We start from the raw sequence: 18,946 nt of genomic DNA, 5'->3' as shown, positions 1-18,946 counted from the left end.
ACCAAAGGCAATCTGCACTGTACCCCAGTAAAGACCCTATTAAAATACTCACCCGATCTGCAACAACAGCCTTTCTCTTACTGGCATCCCCTGATAATCCTGCAGAGAGGCAAAATCCAGCATAAATACAAAGTTAATCCATATCTTCAGGAGTGAAACTGCTCTGGCCTTCTACTGATAACCTATGCTAACAGTAGATATAACAATCCTTAGGTATCAAAATGTTGGATAATATGCCATAACAGGAACACCTCCCATCTATTGGACCAGATGGCATATCAATGTACTTCCCTTTTGTTCTAATAATAAATTTTCCTTATGAAATGAATTTTAAAAGTGACATTTAAAATTCTATATCCTGTATTCGTCATTAACCTTTTTCACTGAAAGTCTGTAAGGTTTGATAACATCTTGCTTATAAAACACTTGAACACTAAGTCAAAAGTGTTCTGTAAGTGATTAGTATTATTCATTTTCTCTGCTCCAGAAAAACAACACCTACTACACCGGTGTTCTGTTAACTTACCCACTACTGCTTTTGCTTTTCCTTCATGGAAAGACCATGCAAGGGCCAAGGCTTCTGTAAGACAGTCTTGTTTCAGGAGGTGATCCACTCTCTAAAATGAATAAATGAGAGAAGACAGACCCCTTTGTCTGACCAATCACCAGTCAAAATTCCTATTCTACCTAATACCTTTCCAGAAGTTGCTGCTTAGTAGCTAAAATTATTCCAATAACCATGTGAATATCTTATTTCCAAGAAAAACAATTTCTTAAAGCACTGGATAGTACAGTGACTGTATAAGCTAGTATAAGCAGCCACAAGGCCTAAATATGATAAGAGGAAACAGCTAGAATGTCACTGTAGCAGAAACAGCTAGTTATCACAACATCCATTCACTCCCTCCTCTTTCGTAACAAATCCCAAGTTTATTTGAGACAGCAATAAACCAGCTAAAGGACATTTCTAAGACTCCCTTGTAGCCACTTGGGGCTAAGTTCTGGCCAATGATAAGTGGAAGTGCTATCTGGACCTTTCTGGGATGTCACCTGAAAAGGCAGGGGTCAGCCTTCCCTTCTCTTTCCTCCTTCCTGGAATGTGGATTTAAAAGCTGGAACTCCAGCAGTCATATTGGAACATGAAATGATCTTGAGACTAGAATCCACACACAAGGATGGCACAATAGGGTAGTATGCCAAAGACCATGGAGTTGCCATACTAGCCACAGACTGCCTACCTCCAGATTGCTTTTACATGAGACAGAGTTCTTTTACACTCTTTTACAGTATTTTGAATTTTCTGATATATGCAGCCAAACCTTACCATTAGTTATAGTTAGTTTTATCAAATCAAGTATATGATAGTTACAATGGTTTTGATGTACACTTCTGAAATTAAAAAGCACAAATCCAAGTATTCTTTTTCTGCAAAGTCAGGACAAAGGACGTGAAGATGCTCTCAATTCAATGGCGCTAACATATAAAATTACTTTGAACTCACCTCTCTCCAGCTCCTCAGCATCATCACATAAACAGACTGGAAAACAAAGAGATGGACATTAAAATTATCATCTTTAACAGACTTGTTTGAGGGACACATTTGTCTCAGTCCTACATCTCATTTTACATCTCTTTAAGTAAAAACATTTCATACTACAGTTAAAAGTATTTACTAAAGGGTCTTCAAGGGCCCACGTTAAAGAGTAAATCAAACATTTAAAGGTCAATAAGTCTACAGTCCAAGAAGGAGTTAATTCCACGGACAAGGAAGAAGGAAAGTCCAATCTCCCAACATGTTTCTCCATGCTGTTATTTTTTTAATTAATTTATTTAATTTATTTATTTTTGGCCGCATTGGGTCTTCGTTGCTGTGCGCGGGCTTTCTCTAGTTGTGGAGAGTGGGGGATACTCTTCATTGCGGTGCGTGGGTTTCTCATCGTGGTGGCTTCTCTTGTTGTGGAGCACAGGCTCTAGAGCGCAGGCTCAGTAGTTGTGGCACACAGGCTCAGTAGTTGTGGCTCACGGGCTCTAGAGCGCAGGCTCAGAAGTTGTGGCGCACAGGCTTAGTTGCTCTGTGGCATGTGGGATCTTTCTGCACCAGGGCTCAAACCCGTGTCCCCTGCATTGGCAGGCGGATTCTTAACCACTGTGCCACCAGGGAAGCCCTGCATGTTAAGTTTTAAAAAAAAACCCACAGGAACAAATTGATATACAAAAAGTTCCTATTCTAAGTCAAATGTCTCAATGCGTTTTAATATACCCTAAGATGATCTAAGCTAAAGGACATCTTAATTACATGTCAAATATTAATGATAAGGTATCTTCCTGGTCATGACAACATAAATGTGAAGGAACATTATGAAAGTATACCTCTGAACAAAGAAAACCAGAACCTAAACAAAAGTAAAAATACAGTATGTCTAAAAGTAGAGGAAATTAATTAATTCGTTGTAAAGCACAGAGAACTATATTCAACATCTTATAATAACCTATAATAAAATAAAGGGGCAATCTTAAAAAAAATTAATTAGTTAAAAATCATCTAACTCGTAAAAGTTTTCGATTACTGCTAATCAGTATTCATTTTGTAATGCACTGCCCTCTTTACCAACAACCTCCTTCAGCCCCTACTATCCTGACACAAATGCACACCAAGTCACAGAGTGGAAGAACTTACTTTTGTCCCCAAATAAAAGATCTGACCACCATAGCTACTGATGGATTGATAACAAGCCTTCTCTCCAACCAAAGCCTAAAAAAAAAAATTTAAAGGTAAAAATTACATGCATTAGGAGTCTCAAGTTTTAAAGAATGTGGATTACAGAGACAACATGGTTTCATCCCATAATTGAGTGGGGGAAAAAATGTCAGTCAAGTGCCAGTCTGTCAGTGGAAGTGGCATAAAGGACAAAGTGCAAAAAGTAATTCTCTGCTTATATACGGTCTCTTTATTTTTCAGAGTAATGCGTAAAGGGAAGAGCATGCCAACTTCTAAATTTGAAGCAAAATTGTTGCAACCTGCCCACTACTGGATGACAGGTAGTCACTGCTTCTGGCAAAGAATAGGGCTAATTGAAATGGTACCTCCAAGTTCTTTGAAATAAATATCAACAAAAAACACAAGAGGAAACAGGAAGATAAAGCAGCATAGTATATGAAAGTCAGCACAGCCCAGCAAAATAGAAACGAAACATACTGTCTGATAAATCTGGTTGCAAATTTTGGCTCTGTCACCCAGTAGGTGCCAGAGTTTAAACAAGTTTCAAACTTCTGACAATTACATTTTTCCATCTTTGAAAACCATGCAGTTTCTGGGAGGCTTAAATACATTAATATTTATAAATCTCCTAAAATATGTAAGTGGTCAATACTGATAACTAGTAATTTTTCTTAACTTTTTATCATGAAAATTTAAAAATATATACAAAGGTAGAGAGAATAAAATAATGAACCCAATGTATCCAGTAACCAGCTTCATTAATTATCACTTCATCACCAATCTTGTTTCATCTATATTCCCACTGACTCCCCTATAACACAGTAAAAATTCTGAAGTAAATCTCAGATCTTGAACATCTCATTTACAAAAATTCAGTATATGCATAATAAACAAATCCTTCTAGCGTAACCACACAATTTCATTGACAGGCTTTCAAAAATTAACAATCATTCCTCCATGTCAAATATCTGATCAGTGTTTGGATTTCAAATTGTCTCATAAATGTCAAATGTTATTGAGGTTTCTGTTCTTTGTTTAGTTTTGTTTCTATATTTCATTTGTTTAAATCAAGACCCAAATAAAGGCCACACACTGAAGCTGGCTGATGCATCTCTTAAGTCTCTTTTTTTTTTTTTTTTTAATTTTATAGCTACTTTATTTATTTATTTCTTTATTTTTGGCTGTGTTAGGTCTTCGGTTCGTGCGAGGGCTTTCTCTAGTTACGGCAAGTGGGGGCCACTCTTCATCGCGGTGCAGGGACCGCTCTTCATCGCGGTGCGCGGGCCTCTCACTATCGCGGCCCCTCCCGTTGTGGGGCACAGGCTCCAGACGCGCAGGCTCAGTAGTTGTGGCTCACGGGCCCAGCTGCTCCGTGGCATGTGGGATCTTCCCAGACCAGGGCTCGAACCCGTGTCCCCTGCATTAGCAGGCAGATTCTCAACCACTGCGCCACCAGGGAAGCCCCTTAAGTCTCTTTTAATCTACAGAGTTTGCCTCTATCTCTCACGGTCCTTTATTTTCCTTGAAGTTTATTTGTTGAAGACGCTGGAACACTTATTCCATAGAGTTTCCTACTATCTGGATTTTGCTAATGGCATCCCCATGGAATCTTTGAACATGTTCCTCTGCTTCTGTATTTCCTCTAGAAGATCAGAATCAGGGTTTTTTTGTTTGTTTGGTTTGGTTTTCTGGTAGTACCACTTTAAGTATGACATTAGCGGTAGGATTTTTGTAGATGCTCTTTATTATCAGGCTGAAGAAGTTCCCTTCTATTCCTAGTTTGCTAAGAATTTTATCAGGGATACGGAATTTTGTGAAATGCTTTTCTACATCTTTTGAGATGGTATTATGACCTTTCTTTTGCAATAAACTAATACAGTGAATTACATTGACTTTTTTTTTTAAATAAATTATTTATTTATTTTTGGCTGCATTGGGTCTCCGTTGCTGTGCGTGGGCTTTCTCTAGTTGTGGAGATCGGGGGCTACTCTTCATTGCAGTGTGCGGGCTTCTCATTGTGGTGGCTTCTCTCATTCTGGAGCACTGGCTCTAGGCGCACGGGCTTCAGTAGTTGTGGCACGTGGGCTCAATAGTTGTGGCTTGCAAGCTCTAGAGCAATGCTCAGTAGTTGCGGCACATGGGCTTAGCTGCTCCGTGGCACGTGGGATCTTCCTGGACCAGGGCTCAAACCCGTGTCCCCTGCATTGGCAGGCAGATTCTTAACCACTGCGCCACCAGGGAAGTCCCTACATTGACTTTTAAATATTAAACCGTGTTGACCACGATTACTCTTTTTATACATTGCTGGTTTCTATTTGCTACTATTTTAAGGATTTTTGCTTCTCTGCTCATGAGGTCATTGGTCTATAGCATTCTTTATTGTAATGTCTTCAGTTTTACTATCAGAGGTAAGCTGGTGTCATAAAAAGAATTACGTGCTCTCTTTTTCTCTATTTTTAAAAAGATTTTGTGTAAAATTGATATTTTTTTCCTTGAATATAATAGACTTCACTAGCGAAGCTATCTGAGCCTGGACTTTTTTTTAGGAAATCAAGTTAATGTACAGCCACATAGAAGTACAACCACTTAGATTTTCACTTCTTCTTGAGTCAGCTCTGGTAATTTGTGCCTTCCAAAGAATTTTTCCATTTCATCCAAAATTGTTTAATTTATTGGCATAAAGTTATTCATATTATCTTTTTAATATCTTTAGACTCCATAGCAACCGCACCTCTCTCATTCCTGCTATCAGTAATTGTGTCTTCTCTTTTTCTGGATTAGTCTGACTGGAGGTTTATCAATTTTATTTATCTTTTAAAGAACAAGCTTTATTTTCTTTGATTTTCTCCATTGTTTGTCCATTTCCTACTTAACTGATATATGTTCATCTTTATTATTTCTTCCTTCAATCTACTTCAAGTTTATTTGCTCTTCTCTATTTCCTTAGATAGAACCCTAGATAATTGATTTGAGATCTTTTTTTTCTAATGTATTTAACGTTATAAATTACCCTCATATTTTTTTCTTTTTTTTTAATTTATTTATTTTATTTTTGGCTGCGTTGGGTCTTCATTGCTGCGCACGGGCTTTCTCTAGTTGCAGCGAACAGGGGCTATTCTTCATTGCAGTGCACGGGCTTCTCACTGCAGTGGCTTCTCTTGTTGTGCAGCACAGGCTCTAGGTGCACAGGCTTCACTGGTTGCAGCATGCGGGCTCTAGGGTGCACAGGCTTAGTTGCTCCACGGCATGTGGGATTTTCCCTGACCGGGGGTCGAACCTGTGTCCCCTGCATTGGCAGGAGGATTCTTAACCGCTGCATCACCAGGAAGTCCCACACTCTCAAAATTAATTATAGACCACAATTTTTTTCTGAAATATAGCTGATTTACAATGTTGTGTTAGTTTCAAGTATACAGCAAAGTGATTCAGTTATACATATATATATTCTTTTTCAGATTCCTTTCCCTTATAGATTATTACAAGATATTGAGTATAGTTCCCTGTGCTATACAGTAGGTCCTCGTTGGTTATCTATTTTACATATGGTAGTGTTTATATGTTAATCTCAAACTCCTAATTATCCCTCCCCCTCTTTCCCCTTTGGTAACCATAAGTTTGTTTTGTATGTCTATGAGTCTGTTTTATAAATAAGTTCATTTGTATCATTTTTTTAGATTCCACATACAAGTGATATCATGATATTTGCCTTTCTCTGGTTTACTTCAGTCAGTATGATAATCTCTAGGTCCATCCATGTTGCTGCATTATTTCATTATTTCATTCTTTTTTTATGGCTGGGTAATATTCTATGTATATACCACATCTTCCTTATCCATTCATCTGTCGATGGACATTTAGGTTGCTTCCATGTCTTGGATATTATAAATAGTGCTTCTATGAACATTAGGGTGCATGTATCTTTTTGAATTACAGTTTTGTCCAGATATATGCCCAGGAGTGGGATGGCTGGATCATATGGTAATTCTATTTTTAGTTTTTTAAGGAACCTCCATCCTGTTCTCCACAGTAGCTGTGCCAATTTACATTCCCACAAACAGTGCAGGAAGGTTCCTTTTTCTTCACACGCTCTCCAGCATTTATTATTTGTAGAGGTTTTGATGATGGCCATTCTGACTGGTGTGAGGTGATACCTCATTGTAGTTTTGATTTGCATTTCTCTAATAATTAGCAATGTTGAGCATCTTTTCATGTGCCTATTGGCCTTCTATATGTCTTCTTTGGAGAAATGCCTTTTTAGATCTTCTGCCAATTTTTTGATTGGGTTGTTCGTTTTTTTGATATTGAGCGGTATGAGCCATTTCAGACCACAGCTGTTTGATATGCTGTATTTTCACTTTCGTTTAGTTCAAAATATATTCTAATTTCCTTTGAGATTTCTTCTTGACTCATGGGTTATTTATAAAAGTGTTACTTAATTTCCAAATATTTGGGTTTTCTCCAGATTCACCCAGATGATTCCTTCAACAATTTGCTGTAGTTTGTTTTATGGCCTAGCATATAATCTTTTGGATGCTCCACCTGCACTTGAAAAAGTTTGTAATTTGCTTTTGTTGGGTGGAATATTCTATAAATGTCAGTTAAGTCAAGTTGGTCAATAATTTTTTTGTTTTCTATACCCTTGATGATTTTGTGTACTAATTCTATTCATTACTGATAAAGGAGTTTTGAAATTTCCAAACTCTAATTGTGGACTTGTCTGTTTCTCCTTTTAGATCTGTTAGTTTTAGTTTCATATATTTTGAAGGTCTGTTATTGGGTGCATAAACCTTTAAGATTGTTATGCTTTCTTGACAAATTAACCCTTTTTTATCAATTTGAAATTTCTCTTTATCTCTGACAATATTCTCTACTCTGAAATCTACTTAATCTGATATTAAAATAGCCATTCTAATGATTAGTGTTTGCATGATATGTCTTTTTCCTTCCCCTTACTTTTAACTTGTCTGTGTCTTTGTATTTAACGTGAACTTTTTGTAGACAGCATATAGTTGGTTCTTGCTTTTTTTATCCAGTCTGACAATCCTTGCCTTTTAACTGAAATGTTTAGACTATTTCCATTTCCTATAATTATTGATATAGTTGGGTTTAGATTATCTTATTGTTTTCTACTTGTACTACCTGTTCTTTTTTTATGCTTTGTTGAATTTAATATTTTTTAACATTCCATTTTGTTGCTACCAATGACTTATAAAGGTATACTTCTTTTTCAGTGACTGCTCTAGTGTTTACAATATGCAGGTTTAACTAATGTTAGTCTACATTTACATAATATTATACTATTTGATGTATAATGTTAAGAACCTTACAATAATATACTTCCTTCCCCCACTCCCTGCTGTTATGTACTATTTTCATCACACTGTTACTTCTACATATCATAAACATTACTTTTGTTTTAAACAGTCAACTACTTTTGTTAAATGACAATATTAAGGTATAATTTACATACCATAAAACTCACTCATTAAGTATACAATAATTTTCAGTAAATTTACAGTTGTTTGACTATCACCAAAATCCAGTTTTAGAACATTTCCATCACTCCACAGAGATACCTTTTACCTATTTCCAGTCAACCCTCATTCCTACTCCTGGTCCCAGTCCCACTAATCTACATCTGGCTCTATAAACATGCCTTTTCTGGACATTTCATATAAATATAATCAAAGAGTATATGGTCTTTCCATATGGCTTCTTTCACTTAACACAGTATTTTTGAGGTTCATCCACGTTGTAGCATGTGTCAACAGTTCACCTTTTTTATTGAGGAACAGCATTCTATCACACAGATATGCCACATTTTGTTTATCCATTTATCAGCTAGTGGACATTTTCACTGTTTTGACTTTTTAGCTATTAAGAATAATGCTGCTATGAACATTTGCGTACAAGTGTTTATGTAGAGATATGTTTTTGTTCCACTTGAGTAGCTACCTAGGAGTAGAATTGCTCAGTCATATGGAATCTTTATGTTTAATATTTTGAGGAACTGCCAAAATGTTTTCCACAGTGGCTGTACCATAACCCACAAGCAAAATACGAGAGTTCCAATATTTCTGCATCCTAATCAACACTTGTTATTGTCTGTCGTTTTGATTATAGCCATCCGAGCGGGCATGAAATGATATCTCACTGTGATTTTGATTTGCATTTCCCTAATGATTAATGATGTTGAGCATCCTGTCATCTGCTTATTGGCCATTTGTGTATCTTCTTTGGAGATTGCTGCAGTTTGTTTCTGATGAGAAATCTGCTCTCACACTTACTGTTGCTCCTCTGCATTTAATGTGTCTTTTTACTCTGCCTGCTTTAATATTTTCCTCTTTCCAATTCATTTGGATCAATCTATGTTTATTTTACTTGTGCTTGGGTTCACTGAGCTTCTTGCAATTCTGTGTTTATAGTTTAGGAAAGTTTTTGACCATTATTTCTTTAAATTTTTTTCCCTCCTCTCCTTCAGAGATTTCAACTACACATTTATTAGGCTAAGTGGTGCTGTCTCACTGCAGTCACTAACACTAGTGTTTTTTAAATTTTTTCTCTCTGTTTCATTTTGGATAGATTCTATTGCTCTATCTTCAAGTTCACTAATATCTTGAAAACTATTGTTTTTTGGGTTTTTTTCCTGATTTTTTTTCCAGACAGGAGAGTAAATCCAGTCCCCATTATTCCATCTTGGCTGAAAGTGCAAGTTCAAAGTCTATCAGTGTTTTTAATAACCACTCAGACAAAAGAAAATATCTAAGTGTGGGACAATAATTATTCTTACTTTAGTGAATTCTACTGAATTACCATTTCCTCTCCTGGATTTTCCTGGTTTCTAAATTCTGAAAATATATATGGAAGACCCTTTCACATATATTTATGCTCTAATATCTCAGGGAGATTTGAGCAATGGCTAGATATTATACTGCAGACACTCATTATATATGACCTTCATTACTACTTTTTTCAAGAAATTATCCAGAGAAGACTCAAAAAGTCTAAATTTCCTGCTTAAAGATTATTGGCTTAGGAAACATGAGATCACAATTCAAAGTAATTTAACTGTAAACTACCTGTGTAAACTGCTAAAGGCCATTATTGTCATTGCTTAAAATATAGTAAAATTAATACTAAGATCATAACTTTTGTGTCTTCCTTCTCTGCAGGCTCCTACATTTCATCTACTTCCTATTCCTCCAGAATCATCTTTCTTTCTCTCAAAGCTATCTTTGCCTTTTAATGGCTACAGCCTCCATACCTGTTCCAGCCTTTACTAATCACCCAAATATTTCCAAAGCCTTATAGGCTACCTGTCTCTCTAGTCATTTATTCCTTAAATCTATCAGGCTTGTTGCCAACATAATAAACTTTCTAAAATACCTTGCTTTTACAATTTCTTTCTCATGAACTTTCAATTTCACTTCATTATTTCAGTATGAAAGTTAAAATTCTTTGGTATTAAATTAGTCACATTTCCAAGTAGAAGACAACAGGAATTATTGTTCTAGTTCACATTCCTGAATACTTACAAACACACTCACATCGACTTCAACCTAGTTAGTGGCTTTTAAAAAAAAAATCTCAAGACATAAAGATAACTCGTCAGAATTCCTATTTCTAAAACAAAACAACAACAAAATACCAAGTTTATCAAAGCAATACTAAGATAATGGATTACCCTTACCAGTGCCTGGCTCACATTTCCTCCAGTGGCTAGAGATTTGAAATGGCTGCTATTATAGACCAACTGAACTTCTGAGATCTCCACCGTTTCCAATTCCTCTTGAGTTTGCCGATCAATCACATGCAACTTCTCTACACTGTCCAAGAGCACAATCGTGCGTGAGTTTATCCACTGTAATTCAAGCACACAACAACACAAAAGTGAGGCCCATCCCACACCGTCATCCAGGGCAAAAAAGCTTGGCAACTCGCTTAAATGACACTGACGACCTTATCCATTTAATTAATAACTTGATGACACCACAATCACAGCAAGAACTACTCGGTGACAACCCAGAGAACAACAGGTGCACAGCATAGTATTGAGTTTTGATGGTGTTAAAATGACTCATAGTGTAAAAGAAGGCTAACTAAGAGTTCTAATAGATATTATAGGATATACTGTTTTTTATCAATGTTTTTGAAAGGTACATCGGCACAATGACTTAAGCAAAGTGACCAACTTTGCATTTCTAGTGTTTTTGGCATTAATCAAATAAAAGGGCAAATGAAACCTCATAAACCTATATGGTCAAAGAATGATTGTTACCATTTAAGTAATTCATATTTAAAAATACAAGCTATTTAAAATATATATTTCCTTGGGGCTTCCCTGGTGGCGCAGTGGTTGAGAATCTGCCTGCCAATGCAGGGGACACGGGTTCGAGCCCTGGTCTGGGAAGATCCCACATGCCGCGGAGCAACTAGGCCCGTGAGCCACAATTACTGAGCCTGCGCGTCTGGAGCCTGTGCTCCGCAACAAGAGAGGCCGTGATAATGAGAGGCCCGCGCACCGCGATGAAGAGTGGCCCCCACTTGCCACAACTAGAGAAAGCCCTCGCACAGAAACGAAGACCCAACACAGCCATAAATAAATAAATAAATAAATAAATAAATCCAAAGTTTAAAAAAAAAATTGTATAAAATATATATTTCCTTCAAAACATACCTACAAATTATGGCAGAGTTCTTTGCTCTTTCTATTTCTCTATATATTCTGAATATTCTTTAATTAGTACTATTATAATCTTAAAAGTAATAACAATAATAATGTTAAAATCTTCTGAAGGATACCATTTTGATAAATTTCTTGGGTTATATATAAGATTTCTTATTTTCAAAAATTTTTTTGAAAAATCTCAATCCCTTCCCAAGAAATAAATGAAGTCTTAAAATCTGCTTAATTAGAATTCTAAATTAGCCAGAACAAAGTACTTCCCCTGTACTTTCTCTCTCTGGTATTCATTTTGGTTTATTTATATGAACTCTTCCCATGTTATCAGAAATTATTTGCATAATATAATATCAAAGACAATCAAGCTGAAAATGGATCAATTTTCTTTTAACTATATTGAATATATACTTTAACACTGTGTTAACAGGGAAGGGTTTGGTTTTCCAAAAAAAACTGTCCCTCAGGGAACAGAGTTTGACACTCAAATCATTTACAAAGAGCTTTTGTAAGGTGCTCTCTTGATTACTTTACTTTGAGAAACAAAGTATCATTTAGGAAAGACACATTATTCAGCCCTGTATAAACTTAGTGCTAGTTTTTAGATGCTTTCAAAGGTCACCTGGTTAAAAGAGAAAGAATGACAAAAAATGTTAGCAGGATTAGCAATTATTCTTCCCATTAGATCCTCACAATTTTAAGTGTTGAAACATTGTAAACAAGCCTTTTAAAGGTAATTTACAAAGCAACGCAGTTAGGGGTCACATCATGAATAAGCCACAGGACAAAAAACACCAACTGTCCTACTATTAGGAGTCTTACTATTAGGAGAATGGCTACGTGTGGTTGGGAAAATTTTTTCCAGGGACAGAATCATATGCAAATTTTTAAAGTGCTGTATCTCAAACATCTTAAATGGAAGCGATGATGATGAATTCTAGAAAACTGTGTTAGATGATTTTCAACAAGGGGTTCTGGTGATGACAAAAACACTGATGTCTTATACGCATGAGAAGAGGTTGAACAATATTATTTCATGAAATGTGTATGAAAAAAAGTATTATTTCTAAATCAAGTCTGTATATGAGATTGAAAGGCAATGTGCAAATAAATTAATAAATCATCTATTATAAAAATTGATGCAAAAAGAAATAATCTTTTTTAAACCAAAAGTTGCTCAGGACTGAGATGCATAGTAGAGAGAGAACTCTAAAAAGTTTTTAGCCACAGATAAAGAATAGCTCCTGAACTCCTGAACCAATTAGGACATACTCAGAAGTACAAAAATGTGTTAACAAAGAAAGCCTGGCAATGATCCTGAAGAAATGATTCTGATCTCCCCTTTGAGCTAATCAGGATATTAAAGAAAACTTTTGCTGATCCTGCCAGTGTTCAGCAAGACATAAGGCTAAAAGGCAATAAAAATAATGTGGCATCACACCAGCCTCAGACTTTATTCAGTACAAGCAGGATTTAACTTTTTTTTTAAATTTATTTATTTTTGGCTGCACTGGGTCTTCGTTGCTGCGCGTGGGCTTTCTCTAGTTGCAGCGAGCGGGGGTACTCTTTATTGCGGTGCGCGGGCTTCTCATTGCGGTGGCTTCTCTTGTTGCGGAGCACAGGCTCAGTAGTTGTGGCGCAGGGGCTTAGTCACTCCGCGGCATGTGGGATCTTCCTGGACCAGAGCTCAAACCCATGTACCCTGCGTTGGCAGGCGGATTCTTAACCACTGCACCACAGGGAAGCCCAGGACTTCACTTCTGTCCACATTTTATATAATCCTAAAGGTCATGATTTATGGCAGAAATCCTGGTAGCTTTAATACAACATGCACTCAAAACAATTACATAAAATGAACGGGGATATTTCATTTCAATAATACTCACAGTAAAGTTGATGAGGTCATAGTATAGGTGAAGATGCTTTTGCTTGGTAACATGTATTGCTCCAGATTCGTCTCTCTTAACCTGATGATGAAATAAAAGCAACCTAAATATCAGCTATTGTTTGAGAGACGTTTTAAAGTCTCACCTAGTCAATCCACCTAGAAAATGATTTCCATTCAGAATATGGATAAAACAAAAATACTGATAATTAAAGAAACGATACAAATGAAAAAAATCATTCACATCATGATTTGTACCAAAATCCATGGTATATCTGGTCAGTGGTCTAATTGTCAGTTTAGGCATACCTGTTTTATTGCACTTCACTTTATTGTGCTTCCAGATATTGTGTTTTACAAACTGAAGGTTTGTGGCAACCCTGTGTCAATCAATTTATCAGCGCCATTTTTCCAAAAACATTTGCTCATTTCATGTCTCTGTGTCACATTTTGGTAATCCTTGCAATACTTCAAACTTTTTCATTATTATTGTATTGTTATAGTAATCTGTGATCAGTGATCTTTGATGTTACTATTGTAATTGTTTTGGCATTTTTTATCAATAAAGTATTTTTAAATTAAGGTATGTACATTGTTTTTTTTAGAGATAATGCTATTGGACACTTAAAAGACTACAGTATAGTGTAAACATAACTTTTATATGCACTTGGAAACCAAACAACTTATGTGACTCACTTTATTGCAATATTTGCTTTATTGCAGTGGTCTGAAACTGAACCCACAATATCCCTGGGGTATGTCTGTACAGGCAAATGCTGTATGTAATATTCACTCTGTCATAATTCAGAAAAACCTAACTGCATCACGTCAATGACTATTTAGCCAGAGTTAAAGCATAAAATGGGATTGGTGGCATAATGTAAAAAGTAAAACAGAAGTTCATTAAAAGAAAAAAAACTGCTGCAGTGACGAAACTAGACTTCTTTGGGTGAAGTATGATACTATTAGAGCTCAAACAGCCCAAAATTTCCCAAAAGAACCTCAAGTGTCAATATTTTACTTATATATGCATATATATACTCTCTATAATCTTCAACCGTCCTTATAATTTGCTCTCTCCACTTATGCTCCAAGGTGACAGAGCACTGAAGAAGAACAACACACCACAATGACCTGCCTGAAATTCATGACGTTTAATTCAACCTGGGTTTTCTTGCACACTCTCCATAGTAGTCTTCTAGATGCCTTCCTTTCCCTTTAAGTCACAATTCCTCTTTGCCTTCTAGTCCCATTACTTGTAGTGTTGACCTCACCAGATATCTTAACAAACAACTGAGACCATTTAATGTGAGCCCTTTGTGTACTTCCATCTTCACTTCCTAAGTCACCTCCCCTGTAAGAAAGAATGCTCTGGTAAAAAGGAGCCTAAGATCTACAGCTATGTGTTTAAGAGTAAGTTCCACTATTACAGCTGAGTCACCAAGGGTAAATCATTTATTCTTTCAGTTTCCTCATTTGTAAAATGAAAATAAGACAGCACCAAATTGTTCCATATCTTGCATATGTTGAAAGTGTTTCGTAAACAAAAAGGTCAATGCCAACATTAACTATTCTAAGATTCCACTGATAATTAGTCCTCTGAAAAGTTTCTAAAGAACTACTTCTTGCATATCTGGTGGCCTTCTGTTCAGTCTTCTTCCTTGATCTCTCTTTGGCATTGGTATTACCCTGGAATTGATAATGTCCTGAAGTCTCTCCTTCTTCATCTTCTGTGATGCCATACTGGTCTATTTCCCCTCCTACCTCTAGATGCCTTTATAGGATCCTCCTTTCCTACTGTCTTTTCTTTTTCCTTTCCCCTACATGAGTGTCCACCAAGGTTATGTATGCTTTCGCTTTTGATTTTCACAGCTTCAACTACCTTCTCTATTTTGGAATTCTCATTTTCACCCCAGACCTGGACTGCCTATCCTCCCAGAGGACATTCCCCAATATAACACTTGAGAGTCTCACCTTCACTTCCAACCCAACACATTCAATTCTTCCCTAACCCTAATTCATTGAATATTTCATGCTTCTAAAATGCAAAGCCAGAAATGCAATGTTTTGTTTATGTCCTTCGGTTCCCCAGATCCACTAAGATAAGAAGCCTTGTCTTTCCTTCAAAATGCCATCCCTAACTCTCACTGCAACCAACCATCCTTGTCTAAAGACCTCACACTTGCTTTATTACAAGAGCAAAACCTTTCCTTTCCCTCCAACCTCCTATAATCTGTTCTTTTTGCTATTTCTACAGTGATCTTCCTAAAACGTCACTTTAATCACATCACTTTAATTACCTAAGAACCTGTGATGGCTCCCCATTACCAATCTAGGTCAATTATTATATAATCTAGATCAGAGGTTGGCAAACTTTTTCTGTAAAAGGCCATACAGTAAGTATTTTAGGTTCTGCAGAGCATACAGTCTCTGTCATGACTACTCAACTCTGCCACAGTAGTGCAAAAGCAGCCATAAATAACACCTAACCGAATGGGCATGACTGTGTTCAATAAAACTTTACAAAAACAAGCAGCCAGCCAGATCTGGCCCATAGGCCATAGTCTGCCAACCCCTAATCAAGATCCATGCCGTATGTTCAACTTTATTCTCAACAATAAGTTTCTCCCTGTCACTCTATAAATATTTATTAGGGACTTTCTACATACAAGCACTGTCCTAGTGGCTGGAATAGAGCAGTAGAGTTGGTTTTAGACTTACAGAGCTTTCAGTCTAGTGAGGAAAAAAAATATTAGATAAGTAATTTTAAAAATGCTGAATGTTGTCAAAAAAGGTCTTATCGGTGTCTATGAAGCGGGAAAGGCTAACCAAGGTCAGGAAAGGCAATGCTAATCATGAGCCAGTATGATGTGGAAGACAGCACACAGCTTTCCTGGCAGAGGTGTTGGCATATGTAAAGACACCGAGGCCAAAAACATGGAAGCAGGGGCTTCCCTGGTGGCGCAGTGGTTGAGAATCTGCCTGCTAATGCAGGGCACACGGGTTCGAGCCCTGGTCTGGGAAGATCCCACATGCTGCGGAGCAACTGGGCCCGTGAGCCACAATTACTGAGCCTGCGCGTCTGGAGCCTGTGCTCCACAACAAGAGAGGCCGTGATAGTGAGAGGCCTGCGCACCGCGATGAAGAGTGGCCCCCACTTGCCACAACTGGAGAAAGCCCTCGCACAGAAACGAAGACCCAACACAGCCATAAATTAATTAATTAATTAAAAAAAAAAAAAAAAAAACATGGAAGCAACCTAAATGTCCGTTGACAGAGGAATGGATAAAGAAAATGTGGTGTATAAATATATATGTATATGTATACATACACACACACACACACACACACACACACATATACAACAGAATACTATTCAGCCACAAAAAAGAATGAAATAATGCTATTTGCAGCAACATGGATGGACCTAGAGATTATCGTACTAAGTGAAGTAAGTCAGAGAAAGACAAATACCATATGATATTGCTTATATGTGGAATCTAAAAAAATGATACAAATAAACTTATTTTCAAAACAGAAACAGGCTCACAGACATAGAAAACAAACTTATGGTTACCAAAGGGGAAAGGAGGGGGAGGGATAAATTAGAAGTTTGGGATTAGCAGCTACAAACTACTGTATGTAAAATAAACAACAAGGTCCTACTGCACAGCACAGGGAATTATATTCAGTATCTCATAATAATCTATAATGGAAAATAATCTGAAAAAGAATATATATGTGTGTGTGTGTGTGTGTGTGTGTGTGTATATATATATAAAAACCGAATCACTTTGCTGTACACCAAAAACTAACTCAACACTGTCAATCAACTATACTTCAATTAAAAAAAAAAAAAAAAAGACACTGAGGCCAAAGACTAGTCAGGAAGCTACTCCAGAGCCTAGGCTAGAAATGTCAGTGGGAAGCAGCAATGGGGGAGACAAAGAGGAAGTATACTTAGAGTCAATAGATGTGTGATAGAGTAGAAATAAAGGGAGAAGTGTAACTGAAAGGCAACTCCTAGATTTCTGGCTGGAGAAACTAGGTGGATAGTGGTGTACTTGCTTCACTGAGCTAGGAAACCCAAGAAGAGATTCCACAGGCACATTCTTACCTCTATAACTTCAGTTCATCTTATTTTCCCCAATATGCATATTCACCCCTCCTACAGTATTTGCCTTTTTTTGTTTTTTGGGTTTTTTATAAATTCATTTATTTATTTATTTTTGGCTGTGTTGGGTCTTCATTGCTGCGCACAGGCTTTCTCTAGTTGCAGCGAGCTGGGGCTACTCTTCATTGCGGTGCACGGGCTTCTCATTGTGGTGGCTTGTCTTTGTTGTGGAGCACGGGCTCTAGGCGCACGGGCTTCAGTAGTTGTAGCACGCAGGTTCAGTAGTTGTGGCTTGCGGGCTCTAGAGCGAAGACTCAGTAGTTGTGGTGCACGGGCTTAGTTGCTCTGCGGCATGTGGGATCTTCCTGGACCAGGGCTCGAACCCATGTCCCCTGCATTGGCTGGCGGATTCTTAACCACTGCGCCACCAGGGAAGTCCCTAGTATCTGCCTTATATCCTTCATAAAGCCTTCCACAGCCTCTTTAGTCCGTACAAATCTCTTCATACTCTGAACTTATATCAATTTTTAAATTCTCATCACCTACTTGAATCCTTAAACTGTTCTCACTAGTAGTAATGAACATACTGGTTTTGCCTTTCAAAACATATTTTAACCTATGTGAAAGAAGGAGTTAAGTTTTATACTTCTTTCAATTGCCTCGTGTCCATTACAGTGTAGATAACATAGTATGTGCTCAATGATAACTTGCTGTCTAATAAATACACTATATGTAGATAGGTAAGCCATTAATACAGACCTATGTACATTTATATATTTATACATACACATAAACCATCAATTATTTATTAGTCAAAGGAGATGGAACTGAGAAATATACCATGAAGAGGCATGGAGCTGAGGGTGATCATCATGTTTTCCATGTTAACCACTAAAGCCTCGAATAAACATTAAATAGGTCACTTTCTCTCCAAAGAATTATGATAGCATATTTCTTTGACACAATATTAAATTACTGGTGAATCAAAAAAATAATCTTATGATAAAGGACTTTACCACAGATCTAGCATCATATTAGGACTTACCAGTAGAAAATGAACAACATCTCCTCTGCAGAAGGCAAGCATGGGATTCACATAATTATGCACTGCCACAAAGTGCCAGGCCAGCAATGGAACACTGGAAGGATCCATCTAAGTGAGGAGAAGGGAAAAAAAAAGTCATCACTGTTAACAGACAGAAAAACAAAGGGAAAACTCTGGTTTACAACAGCATCTGACTGGTGTTCCTTGATAAAACTTCTCCTAATTTCTCATTAAAATTCCTAAAGGAGGGACTTCCCCTGGTGGCACAGTGGTTAAGAATCTGCTTGCCAATGCAGGGGACACGGGTTCGAGCCCTGGTCCGGGAAAATCCTACATGCCGTGGAGCAACTAAGCCCGTGCGCCACAACTACTGAGCCTGCGCTCTAGAGCCCGCGAGCCACAATTACTGAAGCCCATGCACCACAACTACTGAAGCCCGTGCGTCTATAGAGCCCATGCTCCACAACAAGAGAAGCCACCACAATGAGAAGCACGCGCACCGC

The 18,946-nt window shown here is 37.3% G+C and overlaps 1 protein-coding gene across 7 annotated transcripts in view; it reads right to left on the bottom strand.

Moving 5' to 3' along the window:
- The window catches only part of VPS8 (VPS8 subunit of CORVET complex), a 280,256-nt gene that overhangs the window by 215,442 nt on the left and 45,868 nt on the right, over positions 1-18,946 (bottom strand). For all 7 annotated transcript variants that reach the window (XM_057545206.1, XM_057545205.1, XM_057545207.1 and 4 more), the window contains exons 13-19: positions 18,444-18,551; positions 13,286-13,366; positions 10,410-10,580; positions 2,678-2,752; positions 1,502-1,537; positions 527-617; positions 53-99 (exon numbers count right to left, since the gene is read on the bottom strand). In XM_057545206.1, coding sequence (XP_057401189.1) covers positions 53-99; positions 527-617; positions 1,502-1,537; positions 2,678-2,752; positions 10,410-10,580; positions 13,286-13,366; positions 18,444-18,551 — 609 coding nt within the window. The remainder of the gene's footprint in view (positions 1-52; positions 100-526; positions 618-1,501; positions 1,538-2,677; positions 2,753-10,409; positions 10,581-13,285; positions 13,367-18,443; positions 18,552-18,946) is intronic.

This window comes from Balaenoptera acutorostrata, chromosome 4, assembly GCF_949987535.1.
Source record: "Balaenoptera acutorostrata chromosome 4, mBalAcu1.1, whole genome shotgun sequence".
Lineage (NCBI taxonomy): Eukaryota > Metazoa > Chordata > Mammalia > Artiodactyla > Balaenopteridae > Balaenoptera > Balaenoptera acutorostrata.
This window is presented reverse-complemented; position numbering and strand designations above follow the sequence as displayed.